The sequence below is a fragment of the Plectropomus leopardus genome, chromosome 7 (assembly GCF_026936395.1).
Source record: "Plectropomus leopardus strain MGB_pleo_1.0 chromosome 7, ASM2693639v1, whole genome shotgun sequence".
Classification (NCBI taxonomy): domain Eukaryota; kingdom Metazoa; phylum Chordata; class Actinopteri; order Perciformes; family Serranidae; genus Plectropomus; species Plectropomus leopardus.
In genome coordinates this window covers 14,223,768-14,246,843 of record NC_142182.1, presented here as the reverse complement: position 1 = coordinate 14,246,843, position 23,076 = coordinate 14,223,768, and the positions used below count along the sequence as shown (strand labels likewise).

General features: G+C 39.9%; 2 protein-coding genes across 3 annotated transcripts; both read right to left on the bottom strand.

Annotated features, from left to right (window-relative positions):
• Positions 1-588: 588 nt before the first annotated feature.
• Positions 589-2,585, bottom strand: LOC121950729 (tumor susceptibility gene 101 protein). Its single transcript, XM_042496819.2, has 6 exons — positions 2,427-2,585; positions 2,215-2,299; positions 2,060-2,125; positions 1,511-1,674; positions 1,305-1,407; positions 589-1,061 (listed from the first exon to the last, which is right to left on the bottom strand). Exons 1-6 carry the CDS (start codon positions 2,466-2,468, stop codon positions 943-945), a joined length of 579 nt encoding a protein of 192 aa, XP_042352753.2. The 5' UTR covers positions 2,469-2,585; the 3' UTR covers positions 589-942.
• A 1,185-nt stretch (positions 2,586-3,770) lies between these two features.
• LOC121949870 (GTPase HRas) lies at positions 3,771-22,373 on the bottom strand. 2 transcript variants are annotated; one of them, XM_042495688.2, is made up of 6 exons: positions 22,091-22,373; positions 11,481-11,621; positions 9,787-9,965; positions 8,081-8,240; positions 7,259-7,383; positions 3,771-6,675 (listed from the first exon to the last, which is right to left on the bottom strand). In XM_042495688.2, the coding sequence occupies exons 2-5, from the start codon at positions 11,589-11,591 to the stop codon at positions 7,264-7,266; spliced, it is 570 nt and encodes a 189-aa protein (XP_042351622.1). In that variant the 5' UTR covers positions 11,592-11,621; positions 22,091-22,373; the 3' UTR covers positions 3,771-6,675; positions 7,259-7,263. The 2 variants fall into 2 exon arrangements, with proteins under 2 accessions (XP_042351622.1, XP_042351621.1); XM_042495687.2 differs by having other exon boundaries at positions 11,481-11,624; positions 22,091-22,372.
• Between the last annotated feature and the right edge of the window lie 703 nt (positions 22,374-23,076).

Below are 23,076 nucleotides of genomic sequence, written 5' to 3'. Positions count from 1 at the left end.
CACACACACACACACACACACACACACACGAGTGTTTACCATGTGTGACCTCAATTTGTTTCTGTCACGCATTATATACATATGGCAAAATCAAAAGTGTAACCTACTTAGTAATTTGACAAGACACTTTTTCTTTTTTCTTTTTCTTTTTAAATAATTCTTTACCTCACAAAATTTAATTTATATAGCTTCAAATCATGAACAAAGTTATCGCAGGGCATTTTTTTATAAAAGGTACAGAAGACCATACTTTTAATTTACAGAGACCCAAGAGGCTATATAATGATGTCATATAACAGTCCTGTTTGGGAATAGTTTTGACTTAATTTTGTGTGTGTAAAATATTGTATTCATTCAAAATTTTAGCTTATGTTTACACTAAAACATATAACTATTTTAAACACAGTAAGCAGTCATTGTTCAGCTTAACTGAGGAGTTATTAGAATTTCTGGTCTATTTTCTCTACCAAAATTGAATAAACTGCACTTTTCTATGTCACGCTTAATTGGGCAGTGTGTGTTTTTTCTTTACTCAAAAGTCAAAAGTCCAAAACACTTGTGGATAACAACACAATAAATGCCTTAGAGTGAAGTTAAGGTGCAGTTTTATGAGCCATTTATAAAGCAGTTTAATGTGTTTTTACACACAAATATTCAAATGCCAAATTATTTTATGTTCATATAAAAAAATAAAGAAAAGAGAATAATGCAATACATTCACATCAACCACAGTAAATATGTTTTTTTATCAGGTGCTGCTTGACATTTTCAGTCTAAATCACCTAAAACGTTTAAAGCAGCATGTTATTTGACTAAAATTAGGCCTTCTAATGAATTAAACATGATATGATCAATGGATACCATCTGATATTGTAGACAGGGTTCATTTTTTCATCAAAGGCACATAAACAATCAAAAATCAATGTCAAATCCCACAAAAGACTAACAGTTGGTTTCATGATCTTGCTGGAAAGGTAGCTCATCTTCTTTGGGTAAATGCAGATATAAACTTCCATCTGTCCTTGAACACACCTCTGCTTGTCTGTGGAACTGTAGCCAACCTACAAGAATAAATACATTTTATTTTAAAATCTTTATCAGTCGAAATAAATTCATGAACACGCTGACAAGGGAGAGGTCTTTTCAGCCCGAGATTTATGAGCAGTGAACCTAGATTCACACTGAATTGGGTGCGGCCTAATTATGACTCTTACATCTGTTTTATCACTTGTATCTAGAGCATAGATAAAGTTGTTTTGAAACTACGCAGAGGCTTGCTTCCTGATTGTGTGAGTGTTACTTACAAGGAGCTTGTTCGGGCTCTGGATGAGGCTGCATGCACAAAGGAGGGAAGTCTCCAAACATGGCAGCCATCACCTGCAGCAGGCTCACTAGGTCACATTCACCCTGGTAGGAGAGAGGAAAAAGAACACATGAATGTAACATGGCAGTAAAGCTTTAAACTGCACCATGCTGTACATCAAACACAATATTAACGTTCAGTTCTCACAGTCTTCCACTCCTCCAGGTAAGGCAGCATGACTTCACCATTGCTTGAGATGTACTTTCCACTGAGGATCATCATTTCACGTGTGGGTCTGACGTAGCAGATTGGAGCAGTTTGAGGGTAGTTTTCCTCAATCCAGAGGCATACCGGGATGTTGTAGGTCTTATCTTGTATAAGAAATGGGAAAATATACTTTAATATTTATTTATATTATTTAATACTTTTAATTGATCACAATCTAGGTCAAAGTCAGCTTCTTGTTACATTTTCACAATCAGAATCACAATCATAAATAGTACAGAAAATTAGAAAGTAGAAATAAGTATCAGCATAAAGTATGTAAAAAATATTAAAAAGAAATACAGTAATAATTAAATCAATCAGCACTGGTGTGTGAACATTTAAAAATTGTAAATATGTATAATGTGCTGAGTGTGTTAAGTGTGTAAAAGTGATGTGCCTTATGCTCCAATGCAATGTAAAAACATAAAATAAGATATAATTTAGCTGTTTGATAGGATAAAACAGTATAAAATGCAAAGTCATTTTTACCATCATACATGACAGGAATGGTTCCAGTGAGACTCATCAAGTCCTTTGTGATTCCATCATTGTAAACTGTAAAAAATTAAACAAGACTGAAACTTTCCACGTTGAATAAGTTCAGCAACAGATTTTTAGCTGTTTTTTTCTCTTTTGCTTCTTACCATATCTATCCATCATGGGCACAAGGCTTTTGAAGTGAGTCAATGTAATGTGTATTTCATGGGCCACATGTTTGCGGAGATACGTCTTCAAAACATAAGGATACAGAATAAATACTGAAAAAATACACTTGGATTTTATATACACAATCGACTGTTTATGTTTTATTTAAAAAGACTGAATTCTTCTTTGAATTGTTGATTATCATTCTTACCTTGGGAAGCATTTTCTTTATTGTTTCTTCATGGTACGGCATGATTACAGTTTATCCAGAAGGAAAATATAATTTTAGCGTCTCTTTTTCGATCACCAACACCCATTAACCCTCAGCTTCTCATCTAACTTTGGTTTATGAATAACCTTCTATCTTTTATGACCCCTGAAAGCCAGTGACAGAACAGCTCCACATTTATGCAAATCACCTGCCATAAAAAACAATAACCAGGCTACATGGCTTGAACAAACAAGACAGGGAAAAAACAGTGACCCAGTAGACCAATATATGTATATTAGTATTATTAATGATAAATTATAACTGGTCAAGGAGCCATGCTGTAGTTGTTTGGATGATGTCACAATTTAATCATAGTAATTTGTCACCCTGCTCTGTTCTGGTGCACGTGTCTTGTTTTATCACTTTCTGTCACATAATTTCAGTACTTGTAACCATATTTGCAATGTGTTACTGTATCAGTAGCTGCTGTCAATCCAATAACTCCTCTGGTAAGATATGTGTTACCATATATAAAAACTTAAATAACATCAATACCAGCAGTAATATAATGCAAAGACATCTCACATGTCGCTTTGAAAAGACATATGTACTGTACCTTTAACAGTGGAGATGGCTTTTCTCTAACATCTTTACATTTAGCTCACTTTAACTGAATCTGAAACAGATTTGACATCACATTGGAACATTTACTCATATGAATTTAAAGAGTATGTAAAATTACAAATAAGTATTGCTATCATACCATCCCTTATTCAGCTGCTTTGTTTCACTCCACTAAACAGTAATTCTTGCATACTTCCTCCTTCCTTTTCAGTTGCTGGAAATGACCAAATGTGTCTCTCTCTCACACACACAAACCCATAAACACACACACACACACCCCATTTCTGGGTAATATAGTCCTCTTCATAAATTAATCACACATCAGTTGTATAGCGAGGCAAATATCTACCAAATGTTCAATGAATTGATAAAGACACCAATTTACACAAAATACTAATTTTAGACACAGTTTATCTATGAGGGAATCATTAACAATCTTTTTTTTCTTTGGTCATTGAAATGGTTCAAGATTGCTGAAAGAAAAACAGGTCTGCCTTTACTTCCTGAAAACCTTGTGTTAATAGCACTGCTGATGGTAAAACTCCTGTGTAAACACATTTTATGACTGTCCTTTGAACATTCACTTATTTTGTGTTTTTCTGAAATTTTGTCCCCTTTGTCCTACTCTGAAATATGATACATGAAACAGCCTGTAGGTGGCAGCAAACCTCAAATTTGAGATGATGTGAAAGTTAGATGTTAAAGGGACCAAAGACACAGTTTCATCTTGACATCTTTATTCCTGTCCAGCAATACATTTGCCACATTTTCAAAGAGTAAATACATCTTAAATAGCTAAACAGTTGACATTTTCACAAATTCCTTCCAAACCTTCGTCCACAGTTTGCTAGGGAGAAACAAGCCCTTGAGCCCACTGTATCCTTGTGCAAAACTCCCAGTGGTCCATACAGTCTTTGTCATGCTCACCAGGTTTTCTGACGTGTATACTTGTGGTTTTGCTGGCTGGAGTGTCCCTGTGGCAACATGACGCCAATATTCTAATGAAACGGGAATTTGAACACAGATTTGTGGAATTCTATGTATTATTATCATGGATGTACTGTTTAAAAGGTTGACGGGGAGAGGACAAGCGTACGATCAGGACTGTAATTGCAGGTTACAAACGCCACACTCTTCTTTTCCTTTTAAAGGTTTAAGTACAATAGGTGAAAAATAAAAGTTAGGAACAACACAGCCAAAAATGGGACCAAAGATCATCCGCTGAAATGATTTCAATGTTGTAAAATCTAAACACGAGGCTTCTTTCAGACAATATCTAAAGACTCAAACACATTCACAGTTCATATCCTTCCTCTGAGCAGAAAAAAAGAACGACTGACTGATAAAAACAACTTGGCCACTATCATCCAAACAGTTCTTTAAGCCATGTTTTGAGTGAAACTTTCAACTGTACAAAATCCATTAGGTCAGAAATAAAGATTTGGTTTTCCTTCACAGGAGAAAATGGCAAAATAACATTTTATATCTTTCATGGAAGATGTCTTTGAGGTTTGCATCTGAAGCTTGTTAAAACCTGCCTGTAGTATCTGGGACTCCATACGTTATCATACATGAAACATTTTCTGAACTGTTTAAGTATAATTTGGACTCAAAGTAACAATTTCTCGTAATCACTACCACATGGTCCAATCTAACGGGACTGAAACATAATATCAACATGAGAGCAAGACAACGTGGCTTATACTGGGCTTTAAAACTGCTGTTTTTCAGTCTTCTTCAGACGCAAATGCCATTAAAGAACCCTTTTTTAAAAATCAGTGTAGTGTTTTCAGGGGCTTGCCTTGTCTTTCAAATTCTATACAGCGCATATCTAAATTCAACACACTTCTAGGTTGTTTTTTTTTTTAGTTGCACACATAATCAAACATAAACAAAACAATGCAGCCAACAGAACACATAATCGTCTCAGGTAGAGCTCGCTGCATACGTGAGGTACATACAGTCTAGCTAACAGATAAGGCAACGTAAACACCGAGCAGTCTTTTTTCATTTAGGCAGCAAATTATTGTGGAGAGCACAAGCTAGTCAGTATTAAGAAACAAAAGCGATTCACTCCCATAACCCAAAATCCATCACCTATTACAAACAATAGTCCCACATATACAGTAACTATGGATTCTGACATGATTAGCACCTGAACTGATATTGTTCCGTTGTTGAGCTGAGGTGGCAGAGAAAAGAGGAGCGGTTTGAGGGTAGCGTGGTGTGTGGAAAAACTGAAGTTCGACTCTGAGGCAGGACTTGTGCGTTACACTCTGCAAAGCTAACTGGTGACATCCTTAACCCTATTGTCCAGGACTGTCACATGAGACTTTCCTGGACCCTGATTCCTGAGCCTTAATATCCACATGGAGTGATTCTTGCAATGCTGTTATCACTGCGTAGCAAATAAGAGTTGTACAGCATAGAGCTACTGAAATGAAATGCAAGAAAAATCAACTGGTTGTTGTTTTGTTGAAAACAATAACCTATCATTGTATAATTGCACAAGTGCAGAGGTGTCCTCATACTCTACAAGCAACCTCTCCAGCTTTAGCAACTTGAGAGACAACTACATTTTCATGCACAGTACCCCTCCTTCCTTATCCAAAGTAAAACAAGTAGCAACGAGAGGTGGTTTATTCCCAATACTTTGTGTAAATTGGACAGTAAAGAATCCTATTGCACCAGAACCTACGTACACTAGCCATTACTATTATTATTCCACAAAGACAACTCTTAACTGTAGCAAAGAAAACATCTGAAAGGAGAGGAGGCAGCTGCATTCTGGAAATTCATCTATCTTTATATTCTCCATCCAACATTTCTATCCCGAGAGGAATTCCAACTACATTGGGCAGGTCGTGAAAAATGTCAAACCAGGTGCCATGTGTAATAAACACCCTCGCTCACATATTGCTGTGACTTCTTCGATCACAAACAAAATGTTCCATATCAAAAACAAAACCAAAGATTTTGTACAGCTAGGCAAACAACATATTAAGGTCATTCCCATGTCAGCCTCCACCCCCTGTATCCAGTAATAAAGAAGGGACTACACAGCCATTCCAGGGAAACCAAAAGACAGGTGGAGTTAGATGTGGGGTTGTTTATGTGAGAAGGGTTTGGGTAACTGAACATCCTCCAGTCCTTTCCATTTAAGTCAGTCAGTCCTTCCAGTGGGCAGGCAGGGGGAGTGGAATTAGGATTTCAAGGTGGGGAGAGTGGAGGGAGAGACACCCCCTTTAGGACCAGTGTTGAGACTGAAAACAATAAGTTAGCAGGAAACTTGTTGAACTACCCAGCGAGACCACACTTGAGTTGACATAAAGTCATTAGTGGAGTTGCTCACAGGTCGATGTGTGGACCAAACAAAAAAAGAAAAGGGACTGGACCAGGCCAGTTCTGGTAGCCACTTAGGCAACAGTCCAAATCCTCCTTTCCATGAAGGTCTATGGTTCAGTCAGCTCTGGTGGTTTCCTTGAGAGCTTTTGCTTCAATCATCCTCTTTTTGAAAAAAAGTTTATATTTCATCATTGAGTTGTTTTATCGTTCTATCTTTAAGTCCATGCTGCCGCTACAATCTGTAGCATTTCTTCTCGACGTGCAACAGTCAGCTGGAAAGCTGAAATCACAAAAAAGGGAGACAGACGTTAGTGCCGTTAAATTTATATTTCTGGGAAAACTAAAACATAATGAGGAGTTCAAGCTGAGCAAAATATGGCTCCATCTACAATGGACAGTCATATCATTTCAGCATACAGGGTGGGATGCCCATTGTGCCAAGTTTGAAAAACTTATTGCATAAAATACACAGAGGCCTATATGCATTGCCTTAACAAAATTGGGGTATTTGGTTCTCCTTTTCTGATCTACATGACATTAATGCAGGACGTATTCTGTAAATTATTTAAGAAAGAGCATTAAGAAAAAAATAAATGTCAACATTTTTTTGAGATTTTACAACTCAAATTCATAAAAAGATAAAAGATAATTCATAAAATCCCACTATTCATTTCCATGTCCTTTTTAAAAGGTCGATTAAAGACATTTGAAAATCAATTAAGGTCTTATTTTGTAATTAATAAATCCAATGCCTTTTACAATTTTTCAATGATCTGTAGGAAACGTGCAAAACAGAGCAATTAGAAGACTTCCCATATTGCTATGTAGCTATAAAAGAAGAAAGAGAAATTTCTGTGTCTCACCTGCATCACGATACCACACAGCGACAGCTCATACAGTCCTGACCGCTCTCATCAGGCGGGTTCAGCTTCCTCAGCTTATGCTGTCGGATCTCCCTAACCAGTGTGTAGAAGGCGTCCTCGACTCCCTGCAAACACAGAAAGGTCACGAATAAATCTCGGCACATACAATGGTCAGTTCCAGGTGGTGTAGACTGCACGCACACCTTATAACTGACAGAAAACCTCTCAGGTGTAGTCGCCAGTGAGAGGCCTGGCAACATCACCATGGCAACACTGATACTTCAGATGCTGTTACTCAAGAAATCATAATGACTAAAAAAAATGCTCATCTGTTTGAATGACAGTCTTTCTGCGGGTTCAATGATGAATGCCATAGTCTGTATGCACCTTCATAACGTGTGACAGTGACTCAGAGACAGTGGGAGCTGTGCGGCGACTTGTCCTTATGAAGCCTTTCAAATACTGTAGCACTATTCTCAAGCCAAGGTAACCTGGCTGTGAGTCATTGCCTGCGGCATAATAAAATGTTTCAAGCAACATAAATCACATCACACCGCGGGCCATCCACTGCTCTTCATGTGCATTAAAACACACGCAAAATGTAAAATTACAGAGCCCATACTAGAACACTGTCATAATTTGTTTACAGTATGGTGCAGCACAGAGATGCTTCAAATGTATCTTTTGTGGTTTGCAAAGATGGGAGAAAAAAATTAAACATAAGTCAAACTTAAAGGTAATTTCAAATACCAGAGATAGAGGGAGAGAGACAGGAGGTGTATGTATTTTATTGTGGGGGTGTGCTTCTTGTTTACAACCTACCTGTCGTGTTTTGGCAGAGGTCTCAATATAAGGGATGCCATAAGAGCGGGCGAGTTCCTGGGCTTGCCTCGTGTCCACTGTGCGTGCCGGGAGGTCACATTTGTTTCCCACAAGCACCATGGGAACATCGTCTGAGTCCTTTACACGTTTAATCTGTTCTCTGTGAACCACAAAACAAGAGAAACAGCCATTTAATTGCAAAACTTTTACTGTTTCCTTAATCCAACCCAGGCACTGCATTTAATCAAAGTGACATATCTCTTGTCCGGGATCCTCCCTGCTTCATAAACAACAGCAGCTCCACCGCTGGAGAGCCAACCACCCAGGGAGCTCTAGGACCCTGAGGAAGAGCCGGGGCCCTGCCGGTGCTGGGCTGTGCTGCACTGCTGAAGGAGGGAGGTGGAGAGGAAGGGAAGGAGGGGGGAGGGATGGACAACAGGCAGGCGGCGAACAGCATTACCTCATCACTACAGCAGCCAGCGCCAACCGCCAGGCAGTCAGGGGGAACTGAGTGAGAGGAGTGGGTCAGATCAATCTATCAGCTCGGCCCTTCTTCTCCCTAAGCCACAGTACAGCAGGATGCATCCGCTACAGTCAGCCCTGCCCATCTGCAGTCAACAATGCCAATGGTGTTCATGGCCACAGTTGCTCTTGATGTCACAACAGACATGGTCCCCTGTTAGACCACTGCCTTGTAATATACTGGTGAGGCAGGTATTTTAAGTCAACAGGAATGTAAAAGATTCCAGCAAACACCAGAAAAACATACTTGGTGCAATCGGTATAATACTGCTAGTTGGTTCACATGAAAGAAAAAAGAATCAAAATGCACCGCCAAGTTTTAAGCAGGTACTAACCAGTATGTGCCAACAGGGGAGCAGAGGTTTTGCTAAAATGCCTGACTATTTTTGCCAGTAATATACGGAACAGATCTTTCAGTAACTCCAGAGTTTTAACTGGGCCACCACCTATTTCAGCATTCAACCAAAGATCCATGCACAATTTCACAACTTGCATAATGATTTCACAGTGATACTAGCAGTTGTGTTAAAGCCAGGTGTAAAAAACAGGGCTGGGCTGAGATGGCAGCAAGTCAAATAAACATGTGTAAGGAACTCAGAAAAAAACCCTCTTCAAATCTGTAGAGAAGGTAGCAGAGTTAATATGCAGCCTTTTTTTACTTGCCACGTGCAACACTGGCAAGTGGGTGTCTAATGTGATGAGAAAGACAAAATGTGGCAAAGAGAGAGAACACTGTCATCTCCAGCTGAATCTCTTCCCCCTCCCTCCTCGTCTCCTTTCCTGTCCTTGAAAGTGCTACCTCTCTCCCGCTCCTCTAATTGAGTCAGGATCGATTTCATTGGCATCGTGCTGTAATCCTCCAGTTGGGGGCTAAGCTTTCTTTAGCCGTGTTAAACGCTACAGCATGACATCATCCCAACTACTGCAGAGAGCTGGCACACATACGTATACATATCCCTCTCTGTCGAGACCCCGTGGCAGTCCCTGCAACACACACTGCATTTACAGAAACACACAACCTTACAAGAGAACTACCAGAAATGACTTTCTGTCTGACCATCTGTGATCGGACTGGTGAATACACACGTGCAACGACAGATTTCATAGCGCACAATGTCATGATTTGTGATGCCCCTGCATCCCTACACCCAAACCCTCCTACTTTGCTTCACTCTTACACACACCTGTACTGATGAATGTCCTCAAATGACTTTGTGTTGTTGATGGCAAAGACACATAGAAAACCTTCCCCGGTCCTCATGTACTGATCCCTCATGGCGCTGTACTCCTCCTGACCTGCAGTGTCCAGGATGTCCAGCAGGCAGGTCTCCCCGTCAATCACAACCTGTTTCCTGTACGAGTCCTGTAGAAAAAGGGAGAGAGGCCAACATTTAGCGAGGTGGTAAAAAATATGTGAGTGAGCCACCTGTGACAAAAGAGAGACACAAAGCAGATGGTTCAGGTGGAATGTGAGGCAAATGTGGGTCATTGAGGTTGTTACATCCTTGGCCACTCGGTGCTTAGCAACATGTCCATACACAAAAACCTTGTTTCCACCAAGCAGACTGGTTCAATTCAGTTCATTACACATCAGAATGCTTATTTCTGTGTTTCCATCATCAGAAGTTGTGGATGTGGAATAGAACCATTCTGATCTACTATTCATGCTATTTGTACTGTACTGCAGTAATAGTTTTAGCTCGCTAGGAAAGTTGACGGAGCTCAGCGGGTGGCTTCACAGCTTTAGGGCACTTCGCGGTGCTTCCAGCTCTGCTGTCTCTGCCACAAAGCACGCTGTGCTTCGTTCTCAATCAGGTGTGCTCTCAGGAACAGTAATTTTGTACCGACTGATTTAATGTTAGTAGGTGCTTGGAAGTACTGACATAATTTGGCTGGTGCCCTTAAAAGTAGTTCACTATTCAACCCTACTGAGCCAATACTAAAAGGTGAAGCTAGAAACACTGCAGTTGTTGATTGGTCAATAGAGAAACAGCACTCTTGCACAAAAAGGACTCAATGCTTAAACCACAAACCTGCTATTTTTAAATATCCCATTGATTGCAACAGAGACTCTGAACACTGGTAAAAACCACAGCTACATTTAAGAATACTGTCTGCAGTGGAAATTCAAAAAAAGAAGTTTTAGGTATATGTTCGTATGGAAACGGGTATGACTGGTATCCATTAATTCCCTGTCCACTTCAAATGCACATCTAGAGATCAGAGGAGCAGGGTATTGGAGCCAATGTTTAGCCTTCCAACACGCAGCCACAAAAACATGGAGTGCCGTCCCTTTGTTTGTTAGAGCATAGGGGCCAGGAATGCAAATACACAAAAAGGACATTGTCTGGCCAGAGGCAGGCGTGGTGAGAAAGAGAGGGAGAGTGTAGAGACAGAGAGGGAGAAAAAGAGAGGAGAAAACATTCTCACTGGCTGCACTCTCCTCTTTGCAATGTCTGCAATCTTTTTCTTGTTTTCATGAAACTATAAGAATCACAGAGGGGTGGAGTAAATATTTATTCTTAAAAGGCAAATTTGGAATTTCTTCAAGCTGGATGGTTTGGAGAATAGCCACAGACATTCGATTAACTTAATTAAATTAACTTGATTTAGACAGAGCTGTCATGTCAGTAGGATACAAGCAATACTTTTCAGCAGGGACTGAGGGACTGGATGTTTGTATACAACATGTAGATTAATGCATGAACTTCTATCACATCACATCACACTAAAAGTGGTGGACAACCACACAATTCCAGGGGAGCTGGAAATTATTATTTTTTTGAACATTTTAAATAACCCTCGTCTACATTCCCACCCAACACCCAAGATGCCTCCCACAGGAGCAATGTGAAGAGCATGCAAAAAAGAGTCATACCTCTATGGTGGGGTCATATTCATCCACAAAGTGGTTCTGGATGAGCTGGATGGTGAGTGCACTCTTGCCCACGCCTCCAGCTCCCACCACCACCAGCTTGTACTCCGTCATCTTTGCCGCTGCTGCTCACCACAGACACCACTGCTGGAGAAAAGAAAGGGAGAAAGAAAGGTGGAGGTTAGCAGTCTGACAAGAAACAAACACATTGCCAAGACTGGACAGCAGACAAACACAGAGCTCTGACAAGCTGCGCTCTGTCACTGGACTCTCATGATGTGGTCCAAAAACGTTGCTGCCCAGTGGTGAGAAACATTAGTGGTTTTTTTGTGTGTGTGTGTAGTGGGGGCTGAGGTTGAGACCCTCAAAGGGGAATGTGAAAAATGTGCTGAAGGTACTCAATGTTCCAATGCTCTCCCGCTCTGTGTGAGCAGCAGAGAGTGTGTGTATGTGAGAGGGAGAGCTACAGAGGCAGCAAGGGAGAAAAAGAAGGGGCATGACACTGGCAGACTGGTCCTCATCACTCAGGCTTCGCATTACTGATGTCTAACTTTGAACCCAAGGTGACAGATGCCAGAGTTCAAAAATATCAAATATTAAAAATCACAAAAATAGAGCAGTGACAGGAACACGCTGAAGACAAAGATTTCAAAGAGTAAAAATGTGCAAAATTTGCAGATTTGCACCATTTTTTCTGTCAACAATCATAATTGCTAACAAAGCTATGCTGTGAATTGTTTGTTGGTTTGCCTTGCTTCTTCCATGGGATCATCCATAGCAACAGAATGAGAGGCCTAAGGGATGATTTTATGACTCCAGGTGTGCCTGCAGTTGTCCCCTATGGACCCACTGAACCCACTTAAGAGGTCTAGTCGATGCAACAGGGCTGCCCTGACTATAAATCAAGGCATGTTATTAAAGAAACATGTCGGTCTCTTGAGAAAACATAAGCTATATCCATTTTCTGTTGGCTAAAACTTACACAACACAGGTAAACATCACTCTGACATACATTTATGCACAGAGGTTATCTTGAAGTAGAAAATGAAAAGTCAAGCACATCCAACATGGACAGGTGATATTTAAAACGTAATTTTGACTTGGAAGAACATGCAAAATTCTGCTTAAATCATCAAAGAATTTATGGGAAATTTGTCAATCTTAAAAGACATTTTTTGCCTTTAGATGTGCATTCTAGTGTTAAACATCTAAGAAATCATACATTAAAAGCATTTAACACTGACATTAATAATAGTGGAGGTTAGTGATGGAAAAAATAAAAAAGAATCCAGATTTTACCAAAGAGACCACGCTCAAAAAATATCAGAATTTGCAGAAAATGCCGATTATGCTCTCACAATGCCAACTATCGAGTCAGCTGGAACCACACGTGTATGTCCATGCATAGACACAAGGGAATACAAAGACACACACACTGGCACCAAACCTTTGTCATCACCACCACCCTACACCCTACAACACTGCTGGCCAGTGAAATTCCAGGCATGTTGAGTCAACGGGTAGCAAAAGTAGTCATATGGGTGTTTCCATTTTATACAGTGGCAAAGTGTGACTCAGCTTATTGCAAATTTGCCCACAAAGTTACCAAATCGATGACTTAAAAATGAACAGATGCCAACCCTGTGGTAGACATGATGGCGCATGATGAGTCAGAGTAAAAAAGACATGAAGCTCTCATAGAGATTTTGCTGGGTTAAATAAGACACAACTTTAGGGCTGGTGTGACCAAACCTATGGCGAACCACAAGTAAAGTCAGCTGGGGGGCAGTGGAAACCGCAGAAGCCTCCCGTGTTTGTAGCTTCAGTTTGACATCCTGCAGACAACAGTGACTGGTTAGTTGATGTCATCACAGCGATGTCATCTCCTGATATAGTATACAGTAGAAGAAGAGTTCAGAAGAAAATTACTGAAATCCCTGTACGTCTCAGAGGTATAGTTTCCCTTTCTGTTTCACAGAAAAACTCAAACATTTTACACATTCATACTTTAAATTTGATTCAACAGTGTCATTGCCATTTTCAACACAAACCTGCAGTAATGATGTATAAATCATGTTATACTGTGTTAGACACCACTATCTACATCTGTACCACCCTAACACCCTAAACCGCCAAAAATTTCTCTTCCTCAAAAGTGGTCTGTCTCATGTCTCGCAGTTCAGAGTGAAATAAGGTCAGGTGGGGTTAAATATCTCAGCCTGTTCATTGACAGCATCTCACTTTGCTGAATGTTCCTTAAGTGAGCTCAAGAAGAAAATCACTAACCTGCACCACCTGCTAGAGTGTGTAATCAATCTGTCAGGAGTTTATGAGCACCACGGGTCACATATGCTGTTTTACCTTCTCTAGGGCACCGACTGTCATCCCTAACAGAAAATGCACTGCATGTACCTCTGATAGGCAAACTCCTGAGTCCTTGCTCACTATAGAGAAGCCAACATCCATGCTTTTGCCAGCCTTAGCAGATCACATACACACCCTGTATCTTGTGCTTTATCTCCCAAAGGACCCCACACACACACACACACACACACACGCACGCACGCACGCACGCACGCACGCACGCACGCACGCACGCACGCACGCACGCACGCACGCACACACACACACACACACACACACACACACACACACACACACTCACACGCACACAGCTGGAGTAAATCTTGAAACTGGAACTGTAGAAAGAGAGGAGTAACAGGTGACAAGAACACAGTCTGGACAGTTTCATGCAAAGCATCCAAAGAAAACTAAACGTATAAAGCCAATTCAGTCAGTTGGAGTCAAGAGTTACTGACATGATTATATTTGTGTCTAGGCGTGGTGGAGTATTAGTAATAACTGCATGCAAGTCTATAAAAAAGGACTTGTGTATGAGATGTGTGTGAGACTGTGCTGAGGAAGGGGCAGACCAAGATTAGTCAAGACTACGACTGGCTCACTGATGTTAATGATTGACAGAAAAGCAGATTTGCTTACTGAAGACACAGCCATTTAACTGCTCTCATTCAATCACACTCATGTTCCTGCAACTCATCCTTGATGCCGTAAGCCACTGCTCGCCTTTAATGGAACAGGTAGCTCTAAACACCGTTACCAATATCAACAACAGCCTCCTTGTAAAAACACCCTCGCTGCTATAATTCTCAAGCACAACAGGAAGGGAATTATCCTGACCCCTCAATCTTGTGGCCAAACATTTAGCTTCCTTTTCCCTCACTGTAAATAAATCAACCTGGTACACAGTGCAGCTCGCCCTGGCTGGAGTACAGAGACTGTGGCAGAGCTGCAGAGCCAGCCTCGCTCCTCACAGCCTCCTTTAACCAAATAAACAGCAGCTGTTCGGAGAGACTTGTGCAGGGCAGACAGACGCTGGGTCACCTTTGGTTGAAGGCTTAAAACAGGGCAGGGATTCACATAAGGGCCAGTTTAATGTGATGCAAACAACATGGACACAAATAAGGTGTTCACTTATAGACTGGTCATTGGGCTAAGAGAGAGTGGACTTTAGGGAGTGATAAGAGTGCCGTCACCTATTAGGACTACAACTAGTATTGTCAAGATACTGGAGTTTCTAACTTGAATACAATACCTTGAAAAATAACAATATACAATAACATTTTTGATACCACAGGGAAATCTGACACTGAGAAAATGAGTACTGAAACTGTTTTAAATATTCAGTATCAATAATTCAATATCTTTGTCTATTTTATTATAGATTAATGTTAGCAAAGACACAAAGACATTGGCAGATTTTTCAGATAATAAAAACACCAAAGATTGAGGTATTTTATAAAAGGTTTCGCAATGATATAGTAATTCGACATGAGTGTTAAATGAGATTATTTCTTAACTGTAAAATGTCTTACTCAATAGATCTCTTACTCACATTACATAAAAATATCATAAATATTTGTTTATTTTCTGTTTTCAATGAAAATCGCTTCATACATTGATACCAGGTCTTTTTAAAACTCTGAAAGGTTAGCATCAGCTTCAAAAATCTAGTACTGGTCTAGCTGTACTTCAGTAAGTAATTTTGCTTGATAAATTGCTTTTACAAATATTTAATATGAAAAATGAATGTAGATTAACTTTCTGTAAGTCTCCTAATTCATTAATTGAGTAATGGTTTTAACACGTAACACGAAATATCTGTGAGATTGAGCTGTACAATAATACCCCTTTCCAAAAACAACCCCTTTTTTCTTTTTTTAAAATTAGCACGTGCATGCAGGTTTTTCAAACGCAGGTAAACCTGCTAAAAATAGGCTCTAGACTGCATTCCCACTGCCAGTAACAGATCTGTGTACATGGCACTGCAGCAGATGAGTCTGCCTATCTGTGTGTGTGTGTGTGTGTGTGTGTGTGTGTGTGTGTGTGTGTGTGTGTGTGTGTGTGGGTGTTGTTGTTGTGTCAGTCTGACATCACACACAGGCTGGAAAACAGGTTAACAGTGAACAGCAGCAGGAACACAGGTCTGCAAATACTTAACGGTGGCTACTTTACTTTATATGTCTCTTAATTATTCAGTCTCTCTTTCAAACTCGAGCAGACTAACTTGGATTGATGTTTTAGCTGCTTAGGTGGAGACGGACGGTAATCAGTGAAGGCGCGTCGTTGCATTTCACCAGTTAAGGAGCTGAAATTAGCAGGTTCACTTGGGTGTTATGTTCCTGTCAATGCGGATCGGAGCCAGAGGCAATAAATATACATGTCAACAGCAGAGTCATTTAACCCAGGTGTGAATGCAGATTGTGCACATTCCAATCCCATTAAAAAGCTAGATTTTACATGTGTTAGCAGGTTTTTTTGTGGAAATGACACTTAAAAGTAATATTTAGGTTACTGGTTAATCAGATTTTCTGAATTCTTCCAGCATACACACCTAACTAGGGCTGGGCGATATTGAGAAAATCAAATAACACAAATTTCAAATTTGACCAATTTCTCAATATCGATATTGCAACATATTGTAGGGTTGACTATTGGTGCTTTCTCTAAATATTTATTTTATTTAAGGCAAATAAACCAACAGCTAGAACAGGCTGGTAAGTTAAGAAACTGACATCACTTTACTGAAAAGAAAGACAACCCTTACTATTTTACGATATCCAAAACCTAAAATGATATCTACTTTCAAACCACCATGTGACATATCGATATATTGCCCAGGCCTAAACCGAACCCAAACTTAATTTATACATCAGGGCTCTCTCACTACTCTCATAAGGCAATGATAAATGCTGATCATGACATGCATCTTAATAACCAATACAGATCAAAATGTGCCAAAACTTAAATCAGTTAATTAATTTTCATGCTGTTTAAGTGCACTAAATTAAACTGCTGAGCAGTAAAGATGGAAAATGTAGGACACATGTACACAAGCAAAAACAAAAAAAGATTGACACCTGCACTCTCTCACACACGCACAGCTCTCCAGAATCTGACACGGTTGGTTGCTGCGGTTCTTCTACATAACCAGATCTCAAGTGTACACCTGCCAAACGATTGAAATTTACAACCTAAAATGCTAATTCAACACACCCGTGCCCGCTACTGGGAGACTGGAGGAAGCAAAACAGACAGCCATGCCATCTTCTCTCAAACTAGGCCAAGTCAGCAGCTGATTAATAATCCACACATACATATGGAGATGAATAGCAAAATTAATCATTGACAGTGATGCTGTCCCTTTCTCAGAGACACTTGTTGTCAGTTGAGGCTCATACAGAGCTGGTTTTTGAGCAGATAGAGAGGAGGCATGAGGACACAGATGCTGAAGATGATAATTATCAGCGAACACATTAATATACACACATATTTCATCCACACATGACAAAGCATGAGAACTTTTTGCCTTCGTTTCTTTTGTTCTGCACACACAGATGGTTATCCTGCCTCTATAGCGGTGCTCTTGTCTGCTGTCCTGATTTTCATATAATTACTGACAGTGCATGGTTAACCTATTCACTCCATAATGGCCCAAGACCTACATCAGTTGGCCAAATTTGCACATGCACAACCTGTAAAACCACGATGATGGCATGCATGTTCCAATTATCATACAATATACATCCCTGAATAAAGTAATAATCCTGCAGCAACATGGCATGTTCTTACACAGCAGCTCATCAGAGGTGAACACAGCAAACTTCCCTAAAACCACTGTTACAATCATGACTCTGAGACAGGCTGTAGCTGCAGTGTCATCTTAAAGTTGGTGACTTATTCCAATCCAAAGTCTCCCAAATCTTGCAAAGCTGTTCCCCTTTTGATCAAGGAGCTCTATACAGTATGTCTGTGTTTAGAGTTATTTATAGCCCGCCACCTCCAGCCTGGGAAATTAACAGTTCGTTTTGAAACCCAAGAGCCCTGCCTGGACCAAGAGGATAATCTTACATGACAGCTTACGGAGGGTGCAAGTACAGAGCAGCAAGAGGGGTGATGGAAGGAGAGTGGCTGAGGGTGAGGGAGGGAGGGAGGGTGAGGGCTACTCTTACTATATGCCAATGGCATATAAAACCACAGGAGAGAGGGGTCGACCCTACTAATTCAGCAGCATGGCTCTGATAACTACAGCCAACAACCATCCCTTTACTTTTTCCTACATGGAAAACAAATCCATCACTTCAAAACATATGATGCAAGAAGGAGGGCATATGAATGGCCATCTTCCTCAACATGCATCCTGCTCTCCATTAAAGTTCTTAATTGGTTAAAGGATCCATACTGGCAGAGCCACAAGCCCACTGCAGAGATAATAGATTTTTAATGGAGCAATGATGGTAAGGAGACCCTCTCTAGGGAGGTATCATGGTCGAATACTGAGACTCCAAGACCCATCCTGGAGCCCCGGTAGCCCACTGCACCCTCCCACTGCTCTCCAATGACATCATCCTCCTAAACGGCATCCAAACATAAGTGTTGACCGGCAGCTGAGGAATCACTATTCTGCTCTCTGAGGCCAATGAAACACAAGTTATTGAGGACTCTAAGCAATTCTTATGAAGTCTATGAACTCTAGTTGTTACACTTTATCCCTTTAAAACAGCACTATCCATTTAAGTCCTCCTCTGGGGTAGGAAGCCAGAGAAAATATCGAAACATGAATGAAACTATGATTTTGCTCAAAGAGAATCTTGAGAGAAAATCCTTCAATAAACAATTCCTCCTCCTCACATTTTCTACCCTACAAACATTTATATTAACAGTTTCTGTGTGCATCTGTGCATGCTTAAACAAGCTGCTCTTAAAGGCGCTGGAGTACAAGTGACCTTTTCCCCACTGGGTCATCCTTTCAGCTTGTTGGGTAGGGTGAGATGGTGGAGGCAGCAGCAGAGATGAAAAGGCCGGCTGACCTCCACACAAAGGCCTGCCAGTTAGAGGAGCCATGGGGCTTATCGGACACCAACCACCCCAAAACCCATCAGTGGTCTTTTTTTTTTTTGCAATAAGAAGAATTTTGTGCATTTATTTTAGTTTGTGAGTGCATGTGATAACACTGCACACAGAGAACATACTTTGGTCACATTGCTGCCAGTCAACCTGCAGAAGACCCAACCAAATGTAGAGTCTGGTCTCCAGATAATAAATAACCTCCCTAACCTAAAGACCTAAAAACAACAACAATATCAAATCAGGAGACGGACTGTGCTTAATATAAAACATGCCCATAAAATATTTCAAACATATACACAAGAGCTTATCCTGAGCAAACTGTAAGTTTAAAATACCTCTTTTCCATCAAATTAGCTCCGGTTCTTGAACCGTTTTGGTCCCAAATTCTTGGACCTTGGTGCTATCTAGCAAATCAGCCTGCGTTTCCATCGTTTTTTTACATGGAATCATTATAATCACGGATGCATCATCAACAGAGGGCTTTGCACAATGCACAATGGAAGCAAACATCATAGCAAAATCGCAATTACATTGATTGCCAGACTGCAAACTTTTGTTTTAAGATATTTGTTTGTACCACAAAAAAGGCATGAACCAACAATTAATGAGACCATTGTTGCCTTCTCCATCCTCTCTTTGCAACCTTTAGAATATGTGACGCCCACTGTTGTCACAGTTCTCACTTCAGGTCGAAGAAAACCTGATATTTTTTGGTTCCGGCTGAGAACTAACTATTCAGGCTCTGAACCAATTTAATTTTCAATGCTCTGAATGGTTCAAAATAGGTATGGGTTCCATGTTTTTGTAAAAGGAGTAAAAGCGACGCATTTAACAAATGAAAACTCTCCACGTGAAAGCTTTATGAAAAATTGCAATTTGTAAATTCTTGGTATTGTAAGGAGTCACGTTTATTTTGGCATGCAGCTGGGCACCACCCAGGCTACAGCTGTTCAGAGAAAGGGACGAGAGATTAACATCACACCTCTATCACTGGCTGGACTACCTCCAGCTGTTTCCAGCTGCCCGAATTCTTGCCTTCACTCTGACCACCGCGGACACAGCGATGTCAAATTTACACAACTGACACTGGACCTCCTTAATATGGTCACAGAACATGTGATGTTCAGGGTGTCTACAGCTATCAGACACTTCAGTTTAATGCTTTTTAATAGCAAAAACAAAAAAACAAATAGACAAATTTTTGGATAAATCGTGTTAAATGTAGAAGTATGGTTATTAGAGTGAGTTAGGTTACTTTATATTTCACCAACAGGTGAGTGGAAGTATAAAGTAAAAAGAGTATTAGGCTCTGTCTGAGGTTTTAAGATTTGTAACACCGGAAATGTGGACTTTCACACAGAAAATTGAAGAACTGAAAAATAATATTTGATAAAATGTTATTGGAAATAAAGACATTTACAATTTAAGACTATTCAATGACTTTTAAGGCCTAGTACATATGAAATAGAAATTAAGAAATTTTAAGACACACTGGATGTTTTGTACAGCACTAGTGATGTGTTGGACAAGCAGCTGGCATGTGGACAGCACTCAGATACAATCATACGTCAAAAAGCCAACAAGTTTCAACTTGTTTCAACAAGTCAACATTTTTTGAGGGCACTAACTAAAACGTTGCCATTACTTTGTATAATGAACACGATGAATTCTGCCAAAGACTCACCTCAGCTTGGGATGGCTAAACTGTTTCTGCTCTAATCTAACAACCACTATAGCAGGGATACTCAGCTTGCCTTGCTTGGGGATTACCTTTGCAAAATGACAGGAGGCCAGGAGCTAGTTCCAGGGGCCCCATACATGTTTCTAGGATTTTAGGACATTTCTAGAATTTTAAGAAATTTCTATGATTGTAGGATGTTTGTAGTAATTAGGACATTTCGGGGATATTCTGACATTTAGAGGATTTTAGGACATTTGCACAATTTTTGGATGTTTCCAGGATATTAGAAGCTTTCTTGGATGTTGAGACATTTCTAGGGTGTTGGGGCATTTCAGGGATTTTAAGACATTTAGAGGATTTTAGGACATTTGCACGATTTTAGGATGTTTCCAGGATATTAAAACATTTCTAGGATTCTGACACATTTCTAGGATTTTAGGACGTTTCCAGGATATGATGACGTCTCTAGGATGTTAGGACATCTCTAGGATTTAATGATGTTTCTAGGATTTAAGGACATTTCTGGGTTTTTAGGACATTTCCATGATTTTAGGACATTGGGAGCTGAGCTAGGACCTCTGTCGGAGGGTGTGGGAATCCTCCGCTGGCACTTTTTTCTATTTTGATGCTTTTTTAAGCACTTTAACATCATATGTATTATAAGAGTACAAAAACAATTTCCAGTGTGAATCACTTGATTTTTATTGTGAATTGGAAAATAGTAGTGGTGGTGGTTGGGGGTGGGGCATTTGGTCCGCGGACCGTATGTTGAGTACTGCTGCCCTGTAGCCATGATTTAAGTGATAGCCAATTAAACATCAGTGCTGTCTTTGCTATCTTCTTCCGTATAAACCTGCTAAATAGTTTTGCTGCTTATAGAGAAAAACATAATCCAAAGTCAGCTTTCTAAATGCCTTGTAATGGAATCTAACTTCCGCAGTGATACATTCAGTTTTTACTCAGTGTGACGGGGCGTCACCCTAACGTTACTCGTCTGTGTGGCCACTATCGGCAGCCTCATACTCAACATTATCTTCACACTGGAAAAAAAAACACACAGGCCACAGAAAGTGAATTCCCCCTTATTACCTTGTTCATATAAATGCCTTCGGTTTCTTTTTCAAAGTAAAATGATGGGGAAATCCACGGCGGTCTCATCTTATTCCTCCCTAACCAAGTTACAACACCCGAACTCAAGGGAGACTGTTTATCAAAATACATATTTATTCAGCAAAAGCTGAAGTGTAGGCATATCCTCTGTAAATCCCCCTTACATGCAGGCCTGGTAAAGACTAAGACTGACTGAAGACTACTGAGTTATTGACCTCGACAGACAAACCTCGCCGGGCATGAATTAAAATGTTACGATAGCTAGCTAACATGTTTTAACTGCAATCTCCAGCGGTGCCCAAAACACTGAAAGCATTTTAAAGCGGTACCATTACACAAAAAAACAGTCACTGCCGACATATTTCGGACACAGGAATGTGTACTGCATACTTACAACAAGCAGAGGTCTAATTAGCGACAAAAGCGACGTTTCGTCTGCCGGGAAGAAGAAAAAAATCTTTCAACTCTGTTGCCTCTCAGCTGTAATCAGTAGGAAACAAAATGTTCTTGGTCCGCTTCCCGCCGTCTTCAGGATATCTGCACCGTATTCTCTCCGATAAAGTGTTCAATTTTCAGTGGCTAAAATGCACCAAGGCATTCATTGGTTATGGGTAAAATGAGCCCGCGTTGAACAATGTGCTTCCACAGAAAGCAGAGGGGATGAGGAGTGTCGAGCCCACGCCCAGCTCTATCAAACATAGATCCGCCCCGGTTACCATGCATGTTCCTGCTGCATTCAGGTACTGTCGGAAACATGGACACTATACTTCATTTTATGATAGTATTATTCTATGCGCTTCATTTTTGTTTTAAACTATTTTTGCATGCCCTATTGTGCTGTATTGCCTTGCCGAGATGTTTTTATCGTGCTACATTTATTGTATGAAACATACAATGGTGATAGCAATAATAGTAGTAGTAATTATTATGATTATCATTATTATTATTATTATATCCTTTAACCATATATTATTATTCACGGTAAAGAACAACTGAATCACAAAATTGACGACTATTCACTACTGTTACTTATATATATCTATATATATCTCTACATATGTGTGTGTGTGTGTGTGTGTGTGTGTGTGTGTATAAATATATATATATTTTTTATAAAGCATAATAGATTTAAGAGAACTCAGGTAATTGAATTCACATTCGGATTATCTTTTTATTCTTACTGATTTAACATATTATATCATTTTTAAAAATGTCAGCTACATGGTGAAAAAACACAGTCCAACAGAGGGCCTAAATAAAAATCAAGCTTTTTCCACTTTTATTTCTACATAGAAAAAGCAGTATCATGAAGTATGCAAAATCCTTTGAATATTTTTACATTAAACCATTTTTCTGTATTTTATTTACTGATTCATTCAA